Genomic DNA, 23339 nt, shown 5'->3' on the forward strand with positions numbered 1-23339 from the left:
TTTGGTACATAAAGTACACAGAGGCATGCAACATGATTCAGACCCCTACCAATGAAAGCCGATTTCAAAACATACTTGAATTAAACACTACTACTACTACTAAAATAAAATATAAACTTTGTTAAATAAAATAATAATAATTAAGTGGATAATATTAAATTATTTATATTTATATATATATATATATATATATGGAGCAGCTTTAAACAAAGGTCTGTAAAAAAATGTGATTGCAATAGCAGGGAGTCTAATACAAATTAAGCTGACTCTATACAAGTATAGGCTCTTCGACTTTTGCTGCTGCTTCTGCTTCTTCTGCGGATTGTGTTGCAATATATATTGGACTTAATGCAAACTTTTATTTTATTTATTTATTTAATTTATTTATTATTTGTTTTTATTTAAAAAAATTCTGGCCTACATGTAACGCTTGGTGGAAAAGAATCCAAAACCCTCTCTCTCTCTCCCTAAAACAAACCATCTTAAAAGAACACTACATGGTCTTGTTCCTTTCACCAATCAGGTCTCGGGATTTCAGCTCACCTCTCTCTAGAGAGAGAGAGAGAGAAGAGAGAGAGAGAGAGAGAGGAGAGAGAGTCTAACACGTAGTGCTCTGTGGTTCTGTTGTAGTTTAACAGTGGGACAGGTTCTCTACTCCCATAGAATATTTACAAAATATATTCAATGTGACATTAGAATTAGACAACTATAATTTTTTAAATTTTCTTTATAAGTGAGTTAAAATGTAATACACAATTAATTTGAAAACAAGGAGTTAGCCAAAAAAAAAAAAAAAAGAATAGCTTGCAAGTGTACATAGAATGATGAAAATTAATGAGGAGTTAACACAAAATAAGATTTGACAATTTCATTAGTTGCCTGAACTTTCTCTATTCCATAATAACTCTTTTTTTTTTTTCTTCTTTTTTGTTATACATAATCTGACACTTTAGATTTCTAGTAATGCGTTAAATGCATTTTTCCATATTTCAACCAGCTTATTAATTCAACTCTAAGTATTAACTTTCTCTTATTATATCATTAACTGGTGACGGTTATTTTTGTCTTTTTAATATATTTTTTCTAAAACCAAGACACATATTCAAATTGGCATTCTTGATACTTCTGCACAGCTGAAAAAACGAGAGTTAATTGAGAACGGATGGAGTATATGTTTGTTTCGCCACAAAAGTTGTGCATGAAAGAGCAACTTTCCCTTACATTTCAGCCAATTAAATAGGGTTTTAATTTGGATGTTAGTGATATAAACTAATAATCGTGTCATATAAATCTAAGAAAATCTTAGTATTTTTATTCATCTAATAATATAAATTAAATAAGTTCTCTCTCTTCAAAATTAGAAGAATATGTTTATGGTTAAAGTTATAGTTTTCTACTTTTCTTGTCCCATCACGAGTTGTCAAAACTAAATAATTAAGATATTGGAAGTATTCATATTTATTCTTCCAAAATCCTTATGAATTAGTAATTTAATAAATTGATTATTATATATTCTTGATATATCATAATTCATAGGTACAAACCAAAAATATTTGCAATTTTTTGAAATTAAAAACAACACCCAATGGGTTGGAAGATCCATACCACCTAAAATAAGACAGCAAAAAATAAATATCCATCTCTCATTTTTCAAAAAAAAAAAAACAATTTGAGAAGATTTTGACTATTTTTTAATATTTAAGCTAATGCTCATGGTTTATTTATTTATTATATATACTAGCATTTTCCCCCGTGCGATGCACGATATAGGCTATAATAACAATTATAAGAAAATTTAATAGTGATATCGATAACAATATCAACATTTATTCAAATTTAATAATACAAACTCATTCAAAAATCAAACAATAAAAACTTAAGTATCATAATATGAAATTGATCATTAAATAAATGAAGCAAAACTTTTTTTAGAAAAAATAGGAGATAAAATAATAATAATAAAAAAAAAATAGATGTAAAAATCATATCATAATTTCTAGGACCTCAAGTGCTATCGGTTGTCTTACAATCGATTAACATTGGGAAAGATGCAAACCCTAGTTTTATAATGTATTCAATCATAACACACAAGCATTCACGACATTCGTTTGTGGGCCGCGGTCCGCCAATGCCGAGACCTCCGTCCCCACATGAATAATTACTCTCAAACTCTGACTAGCATAACTAATATAATTAGCATATATACACTAATTAATTACTTGAGGATTTCTCATATCAATTAGAATATATTTTGCCAATTTTTCGTAGGGCTGAATTGTTATGATTACGGCACTGAAATATGGACAAAAAACAAGATATTGGATAATCACATTTATACATATATACATACATTATATATGCATACACATAACATATATATTCCAGCTTGACCTAGAGAATAGTGTGTGTTCAGACATGACCAGTGTGTGTGTGTGTGTAGAGTTTAGTAGGGTGAAATGTGAAATAGGTAGAGTGAGTTGACCTGCCAATTAGAGTGGAATATATATATATATATATATATATATATATATATATATATATATATATATATATATATATATATATATATATATATATATATATATATATATATATATATATATAAATGTTGATTCTTGACATCCTATATTTGCACTCCTAGGCGCACCTCTAATTTCATAAGCAGCTTTTGGCCGAAATCTCTTTACTCTGAAAATATTCCTCAGTCTTTGTTTTGTTGTCTCTTCAATTTAAACCTCTCTTTTTTGTATTATTTATCCATAAATATTCCCAATTACAGCTTTCCAGTAATTTAATTATATTCAGGTACATTTATGGAAATTCCTATATTTTTATCTAGATTTTTTTATATTATTTTACTTATTTAATTATTTATCACTAAGGGAATATCAATCTTTTTTTTTTAAATTATGATTAAATATCTAAATCTAATTAGGAGACAATTCTTTTTTCTTTTCGTTTTTCTTTTTTTTTTCTAAAGCTAATTATGACTAATTACGAATATCGGAGAGCCCTTTGAATTCCATATTCGAAGTTGCGATCGGATAGTTATCGACACACGTTAGTTTTTTTGCAATTCGACTTTGTTTAGGCTTCACAAAACGAGTTTTTATTTCTAGTAATTTTCGATTATCATAATATAGCGTAACTACTAGTCCTCGAGTAACTATCGCTTGCAAGATTAATCTCTACAACTCTAGGGTTTCGTATATGTTTTTCTTCTCTTTACGAAGGAAAACAACTAATTAATAGGTCATCGATAAATGAAATAAAATATGTTAAATGTTTGATCAATGGTGATACAAAGTAACAAATCAAGAACAATTAATTGACATCCTATTAAACCATTAGAGATTTCAGTACGCCATTTTATAAGGCCATTTTTTGTTTATGTAATCAAGGGGCTTATTGCATTGGTCTCTAATTACTAAAAAAAGTGTTTTCTTATTTGTATTAATTAGCAAAAATCATCATTTGATTGGCAAATTAAATCAAAGGCAAAGGCAATGTTTGGAATCGTTTTGCGAGTTATTTTCATTTTATTTTGGGGAAATATGTTTTGAGTTAATAATTTGAGAATGAAAGCAGTGTTTGTTTATAATCTGAGTGTTTGTTTATAATCTGAGATGAAACAAAATGCATTGTAGCAGCCAAATCATTTTTAAAAGTGTTGAAAAAATATATTTTAGAAGAAGAATTTGAAAAATAAAGTAATGTTGGTTTGTTTTTTAACTTACAACAATTAATATAGAATGATTTATATATAATAATAATTTGAAAAATGTAATCTTTATTTGTGTTTCTTAGTGAAAACACAAACAATATAGAATCATTTATATATAATATTGATTATCAATATGCAAGTAGTATTCATTCTATCAAAAAAAATAATATAAAATAAAAGATTGAAAGAAAAAAATGACCTACAACCGAACCCAACGAGTGACAAGAATAGAACTCGTTACTTAACACTAGATTCCCCACCCTGATACGTTCGGACAATGTTTTTGCTGGGGATGTAAATTGAACGGATCAGATCGGAATTTGTACTTTCCGAAAAAAAAAAATCTTTTTTAGAAGTGAAAAACTAGTTTGGAATTTCAAAAATTGGAACGAAAAGACTTATTCCAAAATCAGAAAATTTCAGATCGAAATCGATGGAATTCGAAAATTTCTAGATTTTGATCACCTAAAATATAAAATACATAATAATATTGGTATATTAAGTGTTATATATTCGGAAAAATAATTGGAATTTTCGGAACTTTAATCGAATCGAATATATATATATATATATATATATATATATATATATATATATATATATATATATATATATATATATATATATATATATATATATATATATATATATATATATATATACCAATTCCGATCCAAATAATTTCAAAAAAAATCAAAAGTTGGATATTTCGTTCCAATTTTAGGCCATAGTCCTTGCAGTACGAAAGAAATTCTTTCAATATATAGAGAGACCCAAAGATATATATACAACAAACCTCCAATACAACCCTAGTATAATAATTAGCCCAAAATTTGACATCTTCTTCACTTAGGTTTTAATTAATTAAAAAAAAACAAAAAAAAAACAAGAAAAAAAAAAACACACAGACACACACACACAGAGAGACAAACACAAGCCTCCAATTATTTGGTGAAGACGAAGCTGAGCAAGCAGCAGATGTGAATGTGAGAGCTCCAAAGGCTGAATGATAAAATCTTGTTTTATATATACAGAAAAACAACAAAAAAATAAAAATAAAAATAAAAATGAACTTGTTGCAAATAAAATAAAATAAAATAAAAATGGGGATGGAGATTGGTCAGTTTGTTGTGATTCTTTGTCTTACAGTGAGAGTGGCTTGTCACAACTCACAACACTTGCCACTCTCACTCATCTACAAAAACACACACACACACACATCAAAACATGACAAAACACAAAACATGACAAAACACAAAACACAAAATATATATTATATATCAATCTTGATTCAATTGTTGTCCTTATCGATCTCTCGATCTCTACCTCCGGCCCCAGTTCAGGCCCTCCTCCTGATTCATGTGCAGCGACACGTCACCACCACCACCACCACCGCCGTTTGCGAATCCATGCCCCACCGGAGCTCCGATGCAGGTGTAGTTACTCTCGTTTGTAGCGGCTGCTGCTCCCCCGCTGCCGAAGCAGCTGCTGGGATTCGAGCTGAGGACATGCCCCACGTAGTAGTCGTTGTTCGCCGGCGGCGGATATTGAGGGTGGAAAGACAGTAGGTGTGGAGGAGAAGCGTACATGTAGGGTTGTCCCGCCTGGGGCTGTGGCGGCGGAGGTGGTGGTGGTTGTGGAATGAGGGGGGAGGAGGAGGAAAACAATCTCGTCGGCGGTGGGTACATTGATCTGAAGGTCAACGATTGGTCGCCGCCGCCGCCGCCGCCTGCTTGATGATATCCTCCTCCGTGGTGTGTCATCGGCTGCCCACTGCTCAAACAACAATTTAAAATTAAAAAAAAAAAAAAAAACACAATTATTTAATTTAATTTACTAAATAAAGATATTAATTAATTAATTAAAGAATTAATTATAATTACCCAGAAACATAACCAATGTGGGCAGGAGCAAGATCGGTAGTGAAGACCAGTTGACGAGCCTTGTTCAGCGTTTCTGTCTCCCTCTCTATTAACAAACAAACAATATTAATTAAATAAATAAAACAATATTAATCTAATTAAAAAAACATATTATTATTATTTTATGTAATAAAAAAAAAAAAAAAAACCTTGGCGGTGGCGGTTCATGTGACCACCGAGGGCTTGAGATTTGCAGAACTTGAGGGAACAAAACCTGCACTCGTACACTTTACCAGTTTCATCCTCTTTTCCCTTTGCTCCTCCTCCTCCGCCGCCGCCGCTTTTCTTTCTCGCCGCCCTGTACACTGCTACTCCACCTGCACCCCCAACTATATGTATACATATATATTATATATTATATATATGCCAATTCAAGCAAAACCTTTGATCAGACTATAATATATATATAATCTTCTCAATTATACCTACAGTACTCTATCTACATACATAACCCTAATTTCTCAATGAATATTCCATTATTCCACCCCTCAATTTAATTTTATTATTTTCTCTCATCTGTCTTGTCACTCTACTTTAATTTCTAGGGTTTCGTTCTCATCATACTCCAAATGCCAAGAAAATCATATTCTTTTTTTTTTCTAACTTTGAAAACAAAAGTGCAAATCTTGGAAGAGAGGAAAAAAAAAATAAAAAAATATATTGATCTCTATATTATTCATTTTTCTTTGTTGAAGAAGAATAAATTAAAACCTCTTCAAATAATTATAGTTAATTAATTAAAAAAAAAAAAAAGGAGAGAGAGAAGAGAAAGTGATGGTACCAGAAGATGAAGAGGTGTCCTCAGAGGGCTGCTTACCATCTCTTGTATAATCTTCAGGTAAGTTGTTTAGGTCTAATGGACTTTCCTCTGATCTCCTGCTTTTTTATTTATTCACAACAAACAAAACTTCTATTTTAAATTATTAAAACCTTCAAAAACAACAAAAAAAAAAAAAATATGTACATATAATGGAGGAAGAGATAATAAGAAAACATATGTATATGTGGGGATACATACATGGGAACCGACAGAGAAAGACAGATGAATTTAATTAAAAAGAAAATAGTTTGAGGGTGGGATAAAATTCAGTTTGAGATGAAGTAAAGATTGGAAAATTAGAAAGACTTCAGTTTGGGACTGTAAAAAATGTAGAGGCTATAGTTTGAGTGATGTTGAAGAAAGGAGACACTCTTGAAAGTTCTCTATCAGTTTTTCTTCTCTCTCTCTCTCTCTCTCTGCCAGAGACACACATCTCTCTCTCTCTCTCTAGAATTGAAAGAACATGATCAAAGGGACAGAGGGTCTCGTGACTTTAAAAAGGAGAGAGAGAGAGAGAGAGAGAGAGGATATATATTATATATGAAGAGGAGGAGGAGGAGGCTTTATGTATGTATGTATGTATGTGATTGTGCAGGGTGCATGGTAGTGTCATTTGGTTTTGGATTTAGAGAGAGAAACTAGAGAGAGAGAGAGAGTGAGAGGGACATTGCCTGAGTATCTTGGCTTCCTATGTTACCTAGGTTTATTGCCCTACTTCTACTAGCTATATATTATAAAACACACATACACATATATTTATAAATACACACACACACATATATGTATATATATATAATTGATCATTAGATAGTGTGAGTAGTGGGGGGGAGTGACCACAAAATGTGGATCTTATTGGTGCAGATAGCATCAAAAACCCTTGTCACATTCAAAATTTTTTGTTGCAGGAGTACATACATACACCACTATATGTATATGTATATATATATATACCCTAATGGAAATCAAGACAAAGGTTTTGCCTTTTAGACATGACTCTGCAGTTATGATCGGTTTTCATGTAAAGACGAGCATGCTGGAGACTATATGTATATGTATATAAACACCCTCGTGGTGGTGGTGGTGGTGGTGTAGTGCCATTGAGGTGTTTCTATCAACCTAGTACTTGCAATCCAAACAATTAATTCAAAGAAAAAAACTGTCATGTACAGGGAAATTTATGAGGCTTCCCTCTTTTAATTACACTTTCTCAAAAGATGTTTTTCTTAAAGTAAATGTGCATATACATAATTACTTCAATATTTTTTTTTTTTTTTTTTTGTATAATTAATTAGGTTTTGGTTGGTCTTTAATTTGCTTTACTTACAACAAGAACAAAAAAAAAAAAGAACTTAGGAAGTTGAATAATAAGCAACACCATTTCGAGTTTCTCTTTCTAATTTTGGACTTTTTGAAATGCATAGTGGTGTACGTCCAAGACTTCGTTCCCAAGCGCGTCTCGTTCGTCACTAGAAAGCTTTACTTCGATCATCTACAACAACACCGAGGTTGAGCCCAGTGGAAAACTCTCTGACGCTCAAGTTAGAATAGAAGACGTGTCGTGCGAAAGCACACGTAAAATAATATATCGTAGATAGTAAACAATGCAATGTTTATTTTATATTTAGGGTAACGGAATAGTTACCTTTTAGAACTAGGTTTCTTGATTTACCCTGTACTATTTTACACACAAAATTCCTTGTTTAATTGCCTCCAAAACCATCACGCACTAAATCTTGTTTCCAAACCGGTTTCTTGGGCAAGACAAGACAGCCACTAGTAGAAAAATGTTTTTTTACTACGATTATTAACCGTAGCAAAATGTACCAAATTCGTAGGAAAAATACGCATTTGCTACGAATTTGCTATTTTTCCTACGAATTTGGTATGAATTTACGTTGTAGCATTGACGCGCGTGACAAAAATTTACTATGGTAAATGGCCGTAGCAAATATTTTTTTAGTACGGTAAATCATAGTATTTACTACGACTCCAAGATTATCCCGTGGGAAAAGTTACCTTTTGTTACGGCTTTTTACTACAGCAAAAAAATTCGTAGTAAAAAGCCATGTTTCTACTCGTGAGCGCTGAGTTTGCAGCTCTGCTTGACAAATTGTTGGGCACTTTTAGTTTATGATCCACCTCACATAAGATCGATCATCTTCATCTATTCTACTTTGGTCGTCGTCATTGCGAAAGTGGTCAGTAGAGCATAATCGTACCTTATATGCATATACCATGTAGCTAGTTTTAAAGAAGAAATTAGATAGAAAATTTAACATCCGGAAGCTTAGATAACAAGGCCTAGCTAGAGAGCTTAAACAAATTAAATATGCATTTCAAATTAACTAGTTTCAAAGAAATGATTAGTTAGAGAGTTTACATAGAAAGTGAGGGTTTAGTTATAAGAGCTTTTTAGCTAATAAATATGCATTTTGTTGAGAGAGACTTGGAAAAACGAATCGCCATTGATTACTATTTCTAAGCTCGTACGTTGACGTTGAGAGTTGATTTTCTTCATAGTTGTATTCTAATTTTAATCTCTCGTTGATCATCAATAAAAGGATTTCGGTGGCTGCTCTAAAGTGGATTTAGGTCACGTTCATCGAACCACTATAAATCATGTGTTCCTCTACAATTACTAAATTAGCGGTTTTGCATTATTGTTCTTCAACTTCTTGGTTTGAATTTCACACGTAAATACTCAACAAGTGGTGCGGTGAGTGGACTGATACTGGCGCTATGTTTGAGCTCCATAAGTTCAATAGGGATAATGATTTTACGTTGTGGAGAATCAAAATAAAGACGTTAATTGTTCACCAAGGAATCTCAGCGGCCATAAATGAAGCAGAAATGGGGGAGTTTGTTTATTTATACAAGGGGCATGGGCAGGGGCGGACCCAGGAGGGTTTTCTTGGGGGCTGAAATATAGGGGTAATCTAAGATAAGATTTTTTGTTTTTTTTTTAGGATCAAAGTGTACAAAATTAAAAGTTTGGAGGACGAAAGTACATTAACTAATACATAAATACCAATAAAAAAAACAGCTTAAAAAAAATCTTGGGGGACGGGGGCCACCCCAGCCCTAGGCATGGGTACGCCCCCTGGGCAAGGGTGAGTTTTTTTTTTTTTTTTTTTTTTTTTATCAATTATAAATTTTACAGTGGAGGTATTTGCAATTAACTCATAATAGTAATATATTTCCGTTGGTTTCTTTATTTGGGCTTTCTTTCATGGAATCTAAGTAATTTTTTTTCTTTTCTGCAAAGCCCAATTAGACAAATCAATATGTAACACGAGCAATAATTGTATTTCACTATTTTGTAACAAAGAATATTTTATTCAAATTTTAATAGCAACATATATATATATTATTCGATACAAAATTTCCTCGCAAAATCAGAACCTAAAAAAGGCTCGTCCGGCGCACAATAACACGTACATCGAATCCTTATACCAAAACGATGTCGTATTTACTGCCTCACCTTCACTCCGGATGGGCCGTCGATCAGGCGATACTCGCCGAGGAAGAACGCCTCGTCATCATCCGCTTCGGCCACGACTGGGACGAAACTTGCATGCAGGTAGGTCTATTTTTTTTTTTCAATCCGAATTGATTACTTCTTGTCGATTGAGATTTTATGATCCATAGCTGTTGATTTTATAATTTTTGGGTGTGTTTATTGCGTTTATTAGCTGCGTAATTGCATCAATTTTGGCTCTAATTGTATTGGACATTCTGGGTGAAATCAACATGTTTAACTGGTACTGTATAAGTTCTTATAGTTTACCTTGAGAAAACCCCAAATTATTTGGTAATTGTTAACTGGAATTTTACCTTAGAATAGATTTTCCATGTTATGAATATAAGTCTAAAGTTTAGATATTAAGGCCTCGTTTGGTTGGGGAGATTAACCATTATTAACTAAATAATTGGACTTTGTTAGATATTTGGTATCCCCAGTAACTTGCCGAGTCGACCCACAATTATTATATTATCATGGCTTATCTTGTCAGACATGTTTTTTTTTTTATTGGATCTTTCGAGGTCCAATAATATAATTATAATTGGGTTTCATTACATTATTTAATCTAATCTTGGCTATTCTTATCTTGGCAACCAAACGAGGCCTAAGAGTTATTGCTTAATAAATAAGTAACTAAACCGAGAAAAATAGAATCAATCTATTCAAATTTCGATTGGTCTCTATCGAGTTTTACCAAGTTGATTTATTTGTACAGTTGATTTATTTGTACCAGGCGTGCAACTAACCATAATTTGGCTAAAACAACATTGTATTGATGCATTTGTTTCTATATAAATATGTTTTTTTTCTCTCTGTTTTTTTTTGGTTGTCCAGAAACCCCGATATTTTGTCTAAACCAAGTCAAATTTAATCTGTGTAATCTGAAGCTTGATACTTTATGCTGCCTCTTAAATTACGAAAGTCATGCATCAAGACGTCAACTTTTAATTAAACTCATGTACAACTAATTTAAGGATTTATTATAAGTTTAAATACATGTTTTGATATGAATAAAACAATAAATACATTTTCGGGGCATGAAAAAAATTTAAGGATTTTTTTTCCTCTTGTTTTTATACGAGTGCAAATCAGAATCTTGTTGTTTCATGTATAATGCATCCGTATCTTACTTACTTTTTTTCTTTCTAATTCTGCAGATGGATGAGGTGTTGGCTTCGGTAGCGGAAACCCTAAAGAATTTTGCGGTGATATACCTGGTGGATATAGCAGAAGTGCCTGATTTCAACACCATGTACGAACTATACGACCCTTCGACGGTGATGTTTTTTTTCAGAAACAAGCATATTATGATCGATCTTGGCACCGGGAACAACAATAAGATCAACTGGGCTTTGAAAGATAAGCAGGAGTTTATCGACATTGTCGAGACTGTGTACCGCGGTGCTAGGAAGGGCCGTGGTCTCGTCATTGCTCCTAAAGACTACTCCACCAAATATCGCTACTGAGTCAGTTTACATGCATATATCTCACTCATTAAATTTAGGGTAAATTTCAACCACCCCTGAGGTAAGGTCTTTTTACGGAAAAAAAACCCTCATTTTTCCATGATTACAATCATCTCCCTGCAATTTGTAGATTGCTTATATTAACACCTTTTTGTAGGGGGTGGATGTAAGAAATTTACAAACTGCATGGTGGTTGTATGTAATTTCTCAAAAAGAAGGATTTTTTTGTAATTACACTTTACCTCAGGGAGGTGGTTGTAATTTACCCTTAAATTTATTATGGATGTTTCCTGTGCCCAATTTATGTCGTGGGATCTTATTTCGACTGACCTGGTTTTGTTTAGTCTTGGTTTGTGTTGGGGAATGGTTCGAGTAAATTTGTCTTAATAGCAGGAGAAGATTGATATTATTAGCTTCGAAATTAGTTCAACTGTATATATATTATATATGTTCCAAATATACTTTTGGAGCTTTGGCATCAATTATATATGCTTTACATATTCGCTTGATGAAATGCTACAATGAGCTTTCAACTTGTTCAATTCATTTTTCTTGCTGATATGCATTTTTTTTTAATTTTTTAATTTTCCGTAAATCAAGGCCTCACTGGACTCCCTGAAGAACAAAGGTACGATCAAACCATCAGGAAAAGAAACAACAGTTCATCTCATTAAGGTAACAATTCGATTCTCAAATTGAAGCCTGCATGTAATGAATTACACTAACATAGACGGCGATTAGTTACTATTATGATGCGTTTAATTGTACGGACCCTTCTCTATAGTTTATCTAATATACATATAGGTCCTCTATGTATGTCTAATAACTAAATCTGATGTGAAGTCATAAGCGTTCTTTCTGACTTTATTTTCGGTTAAAATTAGGAAACTATAAATATTTATAATAAATAAAATGCAAGAAGAAGAAGAAGACGTGCGGGAGAAGGGGAAAAAAAAAGGGAAGAGGAGACCGACATAATATATGGCGTCAATCGAATTGATTGACACTTTGTCGTAGTTTTGTTGTTTCCTCAAATCACTCGTATTTTGGTAAGAAGTTTGGCTAAACTATTTTATTTTATTTATGTATTTTATTTATTTTTTGGCATGAATGTAACAATGCTTGTTAGATCTGAGATTAGCACGAACAGAGTTAATGTTAGATCTGATATTAAATTGTTGATTAATTACATGTATCTGCATGATCTTCTCACATGTTGTTTCTCTTCCCTAAGAATTGAATTTTTATATTTTTTTATTTTTTATTTTCCTTATTATTATTTTTCATCGTGCATTAATCGATAACCTGCATCACATCGAATCTGACTCATCAGATAACTCCTCTACTTGAGCATCAATTTTCCTAACCACACACACACACACACACACACACTTTAGTTAGCTACATTGCATTAAAATCCAATTGTGTACTTTTTCTTGTTGAATTGTTCAAATTGTAAGTGGTCCAAATCTTAGGTAATTGACATATTCCAAACCGGGTTCGGGTCATGTTTCCGTCGATTACTCATTACATGACAAAGTGAATATTAGTTTATAGTGATTGATTATATTTAATTAAAGGGTTAACTGCAAAAAATCCCCTAAACTTTGGACGTTTTTGCGCTTTACCCCCTGAACGGAAAAAAGTTGCACGAGCATACCTGAACTTGTTAAATTGTTGCACCGATGATTAAAAAATCCATTTATAGCAAAATTCCTGCCTGAATTGCACACGTGCAACTCACACGTGAAAATGAAGGGGCAATTTCGTCAATTTACAAGACTTTCAGATAAAAGAATAAAAAAAAAAGGAGAAAAGAAAAAGAAAAAAAAGAAAAAGGAAAAATAAAAAAAGAAAAAGAAAAAAAGCCCACCCATCTTCTTCGTGTCCCTCTTGCTGCAAAACAGGGGAAGATTTTTCACACCACCGCCACCACCATCTCTCTCCACCGCCGCCGCACCACCATCTCTCTCCACTGCCGCCGCACCACCATCTCTCTCCACCGCTGCCGCACCATCTCTCTCTCCACCGCTGCCGCACCATCTCTCTCCACTGCCGCCGCACCACCATCTCTCTCCACCGCCGCCGCACCACCATCATCTCCACCGCCGCACCACCACCTGAAATTATCATATAAATTACTAAAAATTCAATATCGAAAATTCATAATAATTTGGTCCCAATGACTTCATATCGAAAATTCATAATAATTTGGTCACAACTTTCAAGTGTAGAAATTCTTCCCCTTTTTCGTAGTGATTTCGGGAAACACACACACACACACACACACGCATAATAATAAGAAAATAGAGAGGAAAAAAACATGCCTGGCCTTTCTTGCAGTAGGTTTCTCTAAGCCCCACACACTCGCTGGAAATGTGTGGGCTCTTCTCTTTCGCACATTCTCTATACGGCCGATTCTCTACCTACTACAATTTATCAAAAAAAATCATGATTTAAATCACCCAATTCTACAATACAAAAATCCCCAATTGCAAAATATACCTAAAATTCAAATGAATTCAGTTCAAATCTCGATTACACATTTCCAATTAGCCAATCTCATCTCACCAATTAAAAAAAAAATGATGAAATTAAAGAAGAGAAATCACAAAGGTTTCGTTCGTTGTACCTTGACGCAATCGGATTCGCTGAGGCATTTGACGAGTTCCGTAGCCAGACCTTTGCATGACTTCGCCATTTTTTCTAAAACCTCTGAAGAATTTGTTTCTCTCTCTGAGTTTTTATTTGGGAGATGTATTTTTAGTTTATTTTTTTATTCTTTTATCTGAAAGTCTTGTGAATTGACGAAATTGCCCCTTCATTTTCACGTGTGAGTTGCACGAGTGCAATTCAGGCAGGAATTTTGCTATAAATGGATTTTTTAATTATCGGTGCAACAATTTAACAAGTGCAGGTATGCTCGTGCAACTTTTTTCCGTTTAGGGGGTAAAGCGCAAAAACGTCCAAAGTTTAGGGGATCTTTTGCAGTTAACTCTTAATTAAATTGTATTTGGATTAAAAATTTGTCACCCAACTCTTGATTGATGATTTTCTATACCAGCTGTAACTTCACCATTTTTAGATGTTGAGCACATGCAAATTTTACCAGCTCTTGTTGAAATGATGCAACACCAACCAATTAATTGGGGAAAAAATAGTGTGAGAAATATAAGTCAATATTTGGTATCAATACTTTTTTTGACTTTTGTTCGTGTTTCCGACTTTTGTTCCATTTAAAGAAAGAACCACGCTGCAAAACTGAGGGGTGGTTGTAGTTACCCAAACAGGAGGGGGTTTTCGTAATTTGATCATGGCCGTAATTTACCCTAATTTCCCTATTTTAGTGACATTTTCTACTTTTGGAACTTCACTTCAAGATTCCGAATGTATTTGGGTAAAAAGTAAAACAAAATTGAACCAAATCTTATATGGTTATTCTATTGTGTAAAGTTCTCTTTTGTTTCGTTGTTTTGCAAATATATTTGTTAGTATTGGCGTTGTTCATTGTACATGGCAAAAAAATTACCTTTAAAAGAAACACACAAGACAATTGGAACAAAATTTGACCACAACGAATATGCGAGAAATTAATCCACATACTACTGAAATAGGAGGATTTCGTGCAAGTTTTCTTAAAACGAGAGATATTTATGCAATCTAACTCGGTTTCTTTAATGCTTGAAGTTCTTAACAGAAAGTTGCAAATTGCGAGAAACTCCCTGAGATAAGGCTTAATTATGAAAACCACAAGTATATTTGCGGTAATTAAGAAGTATGGTTTTTATTTCAGTTCAGGTTACTTAAGGGTAAAACATATAAAAAAAAAACAAAAAAAAAAAAAAAAAACCAGTTCCTATAGAATACACGGTCAAATTAAAGTTAGAGGGTTTTTTTTCTCGTAATTATACAAAGATGGAGGACATTTTCGTAACTAGACCTTTACTCAATGGGCTCCTTGTAATTTTGCCCTTCAAAAAATAAAGTTAGGAATACTTCATTATTCACCCTAGATGCAAAGTTCAATAAATTCAAAATTTTCCTAAGAAATAGCCATATTTAATGATGATGCTAGATACTTGGATCACCTAGGATAGTGTGGTAAGCGAGTTGGAGGAGCAAAGCGGATCACTAGCTTGTCAATTGGATGATCGTAAGGTCCCGGTGAAAATAACACATGTGAACTAAGTCGGGGGTTAATTCGGCGGAAACTCCTCCGACACTCAAGTCAGATGTACGTGGCGATAGTAGAGAGAATATAAACTCTAGAATACTCGTGAATAATGGAACGTACCTTAACAAATGAGTAACAACCATTATTTATATGTCGTTAACTGGGTTGAGTTTATTTTGTTGGACTCAAACCTTATTTAAAGGCATTTAGGCTTTCGCGTAGTGGTCTTTTAAATTGGGCCCGTGACCCAATTAACAGATGAATTGTGGGCACATTGGGTCGACCCATTTAGGCATATCATTTAATTATTTACTTAAACAAGGTGTTAAACGACAGACATAATTGGAAGTACTAATAATTATGTGTGCTTAATGAGTAATTATTTATATAAATATATGGTTTAAAACCAAATGGTGTATTTTACCCGATGTAGGATCTCATAATCCCGAGAGTCTCTGACTCCTTTGATAATTTACAGCTAATGTCATTGGGACTTTCACTTTGTTAGATAAATTCAAAGTCACCCAACTAAAGAATCAACTTTTTATTTTTTTTTTCTCTATGCTAAGATCCATTTGTGTTTTAATTAAGACATGAAAGCGATTGACATCTTTGGTTAGATATTCGACAGCTTTTAACAACATTAATTTTTTTATTTTTGATAGAAATAAATTACTTTGCCGTGGAAGAATTTCAAAAGGGAAGATTGATTCCACGACTTTTCTAACAAGGTGCGCTCCAGCTAAATTCTAAACTGTCCCAAATTATCTATTTAATTATTACTTATTTATTTTTATTATATCTATGTTTGGGATTTAAAATTGGTTTAATTTAAGTAGATGGGCACATGAGGGATAAGTATGCATTCCGTACGTGTAAACATGCATTTATAATTATGTAATTGTGTATTTATTGTTCATACTCAATTTAAAATTGAAATAGTTACGTGGACATACAAAATGGTCCACCATCGTTACTAAATTAATTTAAAGAGCATCACAAAATCAAATGAACATGATCTTGTCCACATTTCCATAGACATCTCTGTAATTAAAATAAAGGAATCTTGCCCACCTTCTTTATGTACGTCATTTAATTTTGTGTACCTATATAAATATTTAAACCCTATTTTAATTGCATCTCTATTAAAAATTAACTTTTTTTAAATGAAGAAACTTTTTTTCAATTAATTAACTGCATTAGACATTTCTGATTTTTATTTAGGTGGTGTTTGCAGAAGCTTTTAGAATTGGATTATAAGTTTTTTTCTTCTTCTATAGATTAATATATTATTATACGTCCATTGATATATTGGTCGACTAAGTCCTAAGTCAACCAAATTAGCCCAATAAATTGGTATACGACAACAATTTAATCTTAACGAATGATGTAACATTCAAATCACATCCCTTCGCACTAAACTATTTGCAATGAATTGTTCCAAAAGAAAAGTAATTATTGAAAATTAAATAAAGAATGGAGTATTATTAGTGAATCGGCCGAAGTTAAATATTGTGATTCCATTTAGTGAAGTAGACATGATGTATAAATATGATCATTAGCTAATTTCCTAGGACAACACAACACATATCACACATGCATAAAAACACATGTATCATCTTCTATATTTTTCGATGTATACTATTCACGGCACTTAGATAGGGTTGAATTTGTTGATAGTCCTCATAGACGAAACATTGGCGATCCAGGCCATTGGATTTAATTTTAGGGGTATGATCAACCGTAATTAATATATTTGCATGAATGGAGACAATCATTCTCTTATAGGACAATGTCATGTGGCACGACATCTATTTAGGCTTGTTTATTACTTTATTTTTATCTATCTAATAGTTGTATTGTTAATTAATTATCCCAGCTTTGATTAGGGGTGCAAGTTGGAACAAAATTTTCAATTTTCGCCAATTCCGATCCGAAAAGTTTCGATTTTGGAACAACTTTTTTAATTCCGACTGAATTCCGATTACCGAATTTTTCCGATTTTTTTGGATTGGAATTGGAATTATATAAAATAAATTTGGAGTTTCCGATTTCCGATCCGATTTAATTCCGTAATTAATTCCGAAAAATTCCGATATTTTTCCAAAAAATACACCTATAAATAATATATATTATATAATATTTATTTTCTGAAAAATACACCTATAAGTTTTGTCTTAGGATTTTGACATAATGAATTGTTGTTACAAGTTTTATTAGATATTATGTTGTGTTTATTTTTATTTATTGTTTTAACTAAAATTTTGTAGTAATTAGTTTTACTTTTATCAACGTGGATGTTCTTATTTTTGAAAAATTATGGACCTTTTAGAAAATTTCGGCTAAGTTTTGAAATTGTAAAGTTTATGTGATTTCCGATTTTTTTCCGAAAATCCGAAATTTCCGGGCCTTTTGGAATTGGAATGAATTTTTAGATTCCGAAAATTTTGGAATTGGAATTGTAATTGATTTTGTACTTCCAAATTTTTTTGGAAATTTTTCCGAAAAGGCTAATTTCGATCCAATCCATCCGACTTTCACCCCTAGCTTTGATATAAGCATGTTTTAATTTGTTTAATTTAAAAATGACTTTAAAAAAATATTTTCACACCATATATACTGTCTGATGTTGGGGGAAATAATATTGACTAGTGTGTAATAGTCATGCAAATTGCACTAATGATAATATGATTCTAATTAATCTTATTACCATATATTAAATTTAAAATTAAATAAGTTAATGCAAATCGTCACACTATATATTTAGCACATTGTCATTAAATATCACCTTCGTCAAATAATTAAAGCTTCATACTGATAAAATGTGTAAAACTAAAGGGAATAACTTAATTTAAAGTATTCAGAGAGAACGGGAAATAAAGAATAAAGAGGGTTCACATGTATTTATCAAAAGAAAAAAAAAAAAAAGTTTTATATCTTTTAATTGGCAAACAAGAAGAGTACCAACCCTCGTGGGAGTTGGTACCTAACATTTGCTAATAGGGTAGAGGTTTAGGGTTCGAGTTTCCCCTCCCCAACTTTCCCTTGTAATGGACTTGAATTTATTCAAAAAAAAAAAAAAAAAAATTGGAAAACAAGAAAAACAAGAAATATATATTCAACTACAACCTATTTTTTTTGTTCTTTGTATTGAAGAAACTCACAGCTAATCATATGGGTGTATTGGATAAAAAAAATCTAGTTTTATTAGGTTACCAATTTATTTAGTGCGGTACTATATATTATTAGCTTATAAAATAAATTATTAAAATATCAATAATTATAAAATAATAAATAATTACATTTTTCTGCGTTGAATAAAAATAAATTGGTAACCTAATAATTATAAAATAATAAATAATTGCATTGAATAAAAATATTATTACCAATATATAATTATAGTTTCGGTCTCCATGTTTGCACATTTTTCACTTTAGGTCCCCCATTTACCGCCGTCAACAAAATACACACTAATAGTGTCACATTTTAACACATTTAGTCCCTCCATCTGTTTGACCGTCAAGAAGTAACGTCAACTGTTGAATTATGGCTGAATTTAGGATTTTTCTTAGAGAAAATTGCACTCAGACCCCTGCATTCTTTTAAAATATTCTAAAAACCCCTAAAATTTTATTCAACCCTAATTTAACCCCAATTTCATCATTTAATCAATTTTGACAAACGACACCAATTTTTACCACCATTACCGCTAGCCATTGACCGTCGTTGATTTTTATTTCACTTTTTTTTCGCCATTGACTTTTTTTAATATTGTTTTTGACGCCGTTCACCGACATTCTATTCTCGGTTAACAATGTTGATTCTTTTATTTTTCTTCATTTTTTTCGAACTATTTCCTGTGACTTTTTTTCCGATCAACATAATTACTATATAACACAATAATAATACTATATTAATATCTAGTATCGTAATATTAAAATTACAAACTTCTAATAAAGTTTTTATCTAAAATTTCAGGGCCTAAATACAATTTCAAAAAATTCTAAAATCCATACTTTCTTCCCCACAATTTTTTCTTCGTGGAACCGCCGGTGCATCCCAAATTTCTTGCCAAAAAATATGAAGAAGATGAATCAGGCATGTGCGGAATAATTTGGGAATGAGATAATCACTCTTGTACAACGGTTTTTGGGGCTAACACTTTAATTTTATCTTTTCTTTTTGTCTTCAAAATTTTCCGTCATTATGCGTTTATTTTTCCCTTTTTTCTTTATTTTGAATTTTTTATGATATTATTTTCTCGCCGATTATCTGCTTTAATTTTTTTTAATTATATTTTCCATTTCTCAATAATTTGAATGAAAATCAAGAAAAAAAAATGTCATCGTTGTTAACTCGACATTCAACATCGGTCAACAACGTAAAAAAAATCAATCGAAAAAATGGTCAACCGAGTTAAAAAGAAAGTCAAAACCCAATTTTTAAAAATCAGGGTCATTAGTTAAAATTGGTTAATTGATAAAATTGATTAGATTATGGTTGGATAAAATTTTAGGGGTTTTTAGAATATTTTGAAAGAATACAAGGGTCTTATTGCAATTTTCTCAAAGAAAAAACCCCAAATTCAACCGTTGACCGTTACTACTTAACGGTCAAACAGACGAAGGGACTAAGTATGTTAAAATGTTACAACATTAATGTGTATTTTGTTGATGGCAGTAAATGGGGGCTAAAAGTGAAAAACATGCAAACTTGGGGAGCCAAAACTGTAATTATCCCCTTATAATACTAACAATATAATTATAAAATATTAATATTATATTTTATTATATTATCATGAACAATATAATGATCAATATTCAGCATTATCAAAATATCTTGCCATCTTGGAGTACAATTACTAGGGCGGTATTTTTATGGTGACTTTCATTTCACACCCCAAAAGGATATGGATTGGCGATTTCCACCCTCATATTTTGGAATTGATAAAGTATTAAAGTTCAATCTTGAAACTATATATGTAATGGCAAAATGCATTATGCATATATTTATTGTGGGACTTGAACCAAAAGCAATATTATATTTGCAATATCAAAGATATTTTATGGATAAATGATAAATATCATATGATACAATTAAATCTCTATAAATTAATACAGTCAGAATTAGCAAAACTCTATTAATTTAGCGAATTGTTAAATTCTGAATTAATAATTTAGTAGGTTTTTAACTAGTCGGAACTAGAAAAAAAACTATTATTTCATTGAAATTATTAATTTATCGAGGTTCAAATGTAAATTACAAATTTACTCAAATCCTGAAACTAACGAATTTTTCAAAACCATAACAAAAACTATGAAATGTATAAATTACTCCTCAATGGAAAAAAAAAAAAAAGTTCAAACTTTAGGAGCCAAATTGCCAACTTATGTCATTTTTGGGGCTGAAAATGCAATTAACCCACCTATTTGTACCACATAATTAAAAAGACATGATTTTTTCACAGACACCAAAGTACAACTAACTATAGCAACAATCTATAAATACAGCTAATTACAGTAAACAACTGTACTCGGCTCTGCAACCTAGGGCGTCTGTCTATTCCCACCATTAAAGGTCACCACTTTCACACGTGGCACACAATTACTGGTGGTAAAAATCTATTATGACCTCTTGATATTTAACAGATATTTATTTTTAACTTTTTTTAACTATAAAATAAATTGTTGGAATCTGTGAAGAAACCAGTGATATTTTTCTCGCAAGTTGGGAAAAAGAAAAAAGGAAAAGAAAATAAAAATAGCTTTTACCGATTTTGACCCTGAGTAGTCAATGCCCTTCTGAGCCCACACAGCCTTTTTGAGAGGAGGATAAGACGAGGGTATTTTCGGGAAAGAAAGTTTATGTGTAAAACCCTTTTTCTTGAAGATATTTGTTTTTTGTTTCGCCTAGTGAACTTTTGGTCTTTTTTAAAATTTGAAAACTATATTTTGAATATAATATTAATATAATAAGTAAAAAATAATAATTTCTTTTGACAAAAATATAAAAAATGATAAAACTAGTTTTTCTTTTGTTAATTTTGGATAATTAATACTCGAGTCTAGAAAAAGTAAATTTATATTTCATATTTCATAATTCATTTTTATTTTATTTATATATTAATTAATTAATTAATGAGTAAAAAGCAGTTTACCCCCTAAATTAAGGGCGGTTTTGCACTTTGCCCCCCAAACAATTTTTTTTTGCACGTTTTTACCTAAACTTGTTATTTGGTTGCACGGTGCCTGTTTTCAGGCAATTTTGAACGGAATCTTATGCACGTGCAAATCACGTGAGTTGGGTAGGGGTAAAATTGTCACTTCACTTACAATTGACCTGAGGTCCAATTTTCATCCATTCTCTGTTCTATTTGACTAGATTTCCTTCATTTTGACTTATCTTCTTCAAGCACTCTTTTATTTTTATTATTTTTCCTTTTTTCTTTTCATACTATTTCGATTTCTTCTTCCATCTTCTCTTCCCCTTTCTTCTCTTTGGTTGCATTTTATTGGAATTTTCACTTCAACCTCCGCTGAATCCACCTGAACGGCCACCCACTGATCCGCCGGAAAGTGGTAGGTGGTCCCGCGGAGCTTTCGGAAAAGGGTACCGAATGCTCATACGGGAAAGTTGACTCCTGGGTCCACCTCCGGCGCTGCTGCCGCCGCCTCCTCTGGCTCCACCACCGCTATTGTCGCCTCTGAGGAACAACCATGGAGGCAAGGAGGCGAAAAATGATTGTCGATTGATTTCAATTGTTTTTTTATTGTTTAATTTGCTGGGTAAGAGATTATTGAGCTTATTTGTTTTATTTTATGGATTTAAAATCTAAAATTAAAATACTGGGTTGGCTAGAAGAATTCTACCGATGTGTGCAAACTATCTCGGCATTTATGTTCTCCAAAATTCAATATTAATAAATAAATAAATAAATAATCAATGGGGTTCTCTTAATTGCGTGTGTTAATTGAAAACCAATGGGGTCTATTAACAATGTGCTCCCAGGCTAGAGAAAAAGAACAAATGGAAGAAACTCATACAAACTTCCAATTAATCAATTTTTTTTACTGAATTTTCAAATAGGGCCTTAAATTTTCACGGATAATGCTTCCATTACCTTAAGGACGTTCATCTCCTGGACAAAAGAAAAAATTCTAGCAAGAGAAAGCAAAAGAGGGAAAAATCGAATCAGACCAGTAAAAAGAGAGCAAAAAGAGGGGAAGAGGAAAGAGTTGTTGGAGAAGATGAAGGAAAAATCCAATTAAATAAAAAAGAAAAACTAATGAAAATTGAACTCTAGGTCAGATTGTAAGTGAAGTTACGATTTTGCCCCAGCCCAAGTCACGTGATCTGCACGTGCTTAAGATTCCGTCCAAAATTGTCTGAAAACGGGCACCGTGCAACCAAATAACAAGTTTAGGTAAAAACGTGCAAAAAAAAATTGTTTGGGGGGTAAAGTGCAAAACCGCCCTTAATTTAGGGGGTAAACTGCTTTTTACTCTTAATTAATTTATTTATTTATTTATTAATATTAAATTTCTTACAGGCATATTTGACTAAACAAAACCGACCTACTTGTTTGGCTGTTGCATCTTGTGAAAGGTTAAGGATGAGAAGTGTTTGGCTATAAATCGAAATTGGAGAATTAAAGTTCTAAAAGATATACTTCAAATTTTGTTTTTGGAAATAATAATATACTATTTTGGT

General features: G+C 32.0%; 3 protein-coding genes across 6 annotated transcripts; 1 reads left to right on the forward strand and 2 right to left on the reverse strand.

Annotated features, from left to right (window-relative positions):
- Window positions 1-4797: 4797 nt before the first annotated feature.
- Window positions 4798-6931, reverse strand: LOC105952529 (uncharacterized). Of its 2 annotated transcripts, none has more exons than XM_088827066.1 (5): window positions 6665-6931; window positions 6464-6522; window positions 5796-5975; window positions 5608-5692; window positions 4798-5497 (listed from the first exon to the last, which is right to left on the reverse strand). In XM_088827066.1, coding segments are annotated over exons 1-5 (777 nt in total). In that variant the 5' UTR covers window positions 6667-6931; the 3' UTR covers window positions 4798-5046. The 2 variants fall into 2 exon arrangements, with proteins under 2 accessions (XP_088683192.1, XP_088683191.1); XM_088827065.1 differs by having other exon boundaries at window positions 6428-6522; window positions 6665-6906.
- Window positions 6932-9833: 2902 nt separating this feature from the next.
- LOC105954183 (thioredoxin-like protein YLS8) lies at window positions 9834-12669 on the forward strand. Of its 3 annotated transcripts, XR_016034897.1 has the most exons (4): window positions 9834-10046; window positions 11147-11455; window positions 12056-12130; window positions 12340-12669. XR_016034897.1 is itself a non-coding variant. In XM_088826853.1 (3 exons), the coding sequence occupies exons 1-2, from the start codon at window positions 9927-9929 to the stop codon at window positions 11453-11455; spliced, it is 429 nt and encodes a 142-aa protein (XP_088682979.1). In that variant the 5' UTR covers window positions 9834-9926; the 3' UTR covers window positions 12056-12669. The 3 variants fall into 3 exon arrangements, 2 of the variants coding, with proteins under 2 accessions (XP_088682979.1, XP_088682978.1); XM_088826853.1 differs by having other exon boundaries at window positions 12056-12669; XM_088826852.1 differs by lacking the exons at window positions 12056-12130; window positions 12340-12669 and having other exon boundaries at window positions 11147-11755.
- Window positions 12670-13652: 983 nt separating this feature from the next.
- Window positions 13653-14329, reverse strand: LOC148766568 (cytochrome c oxidase assembly factor 5-like). The gene is made up of 2 exons (XM_088826854.1): window positions 14088-14329; window positions 13653-13881 (listed from the first exon to the last, which is right to left on the reverse strand). Exons 1-2 carry the CDS (start codon window positions 14154-14156, stop codon window positions 13657-13659), a joined length of 294 nt encoding a protein of 97 aa, XP_088682980.1. The 5' UTR covers window positions 14157-14329; the 3' UTR covers window positions 13653-13656.
- Between the last annotated feature and the right edge of the window lie 9010 nt (window positions 14330-23339).

Source organism: Erythranthe guttata, chromosome 12, assembly GCF_056151865.1.
Source record: "Erythranthe guttata isolate IM_541 chromosome 12, IM_541, whole genome shotgun sequence".
Lineage (NCBI taxonomy): Eukaryota > Viridiplantae > Streptophyta > Magnoliopsida > Lamiales > Phrymaceae > Erythranthe > Erythranthe guttata.

Coding starts and splice junctions, on each gene's coding strand:
- LOC105952529 (XM_088827065.1), bottom strand. Junction 5,693..5,795: donor CATGAACCGCCACCGCCAAG/GTTTTTTTTTTT, acceptor GTTTGTTAATAG/AGAGGGAGACAGAAACGCTG. Junction 5,498..5,607: donor CACATTGGTTATGTTTCTGG/GTAATTATAATT, acceptor TTGTTTGAGCAG/TGGGCAGCCGATGACACACC.
- LOC105954183 (XM_088826853.1), top strand. CDS start 9,927: ATGTCGTATTTACTGCCTCACCTTCACTCCGGATGGGCCGTCGATCAG. Junction 10,047..11,146: donor GGGACGAAACTTGCATGCAG/GTAGGTCTATTT, acceptor CTAATTCTGCAG/ATGGATGAGGTGTTGGCTTC.
- LOC148766568 (XM_088826854.1), bottom strand. CDS start 14,156: ATGGCGAAGTCATGCAAAGGTCTGGCTACGGAACTCGTCAAATGCCTC. Junction 13,882..14,087: donor GCGAATCCGATTGCGTCAAG/GTACAACGAACG, acceptor AAATTGTAGTAG/GTAGAGAATCGGCCGTATAG.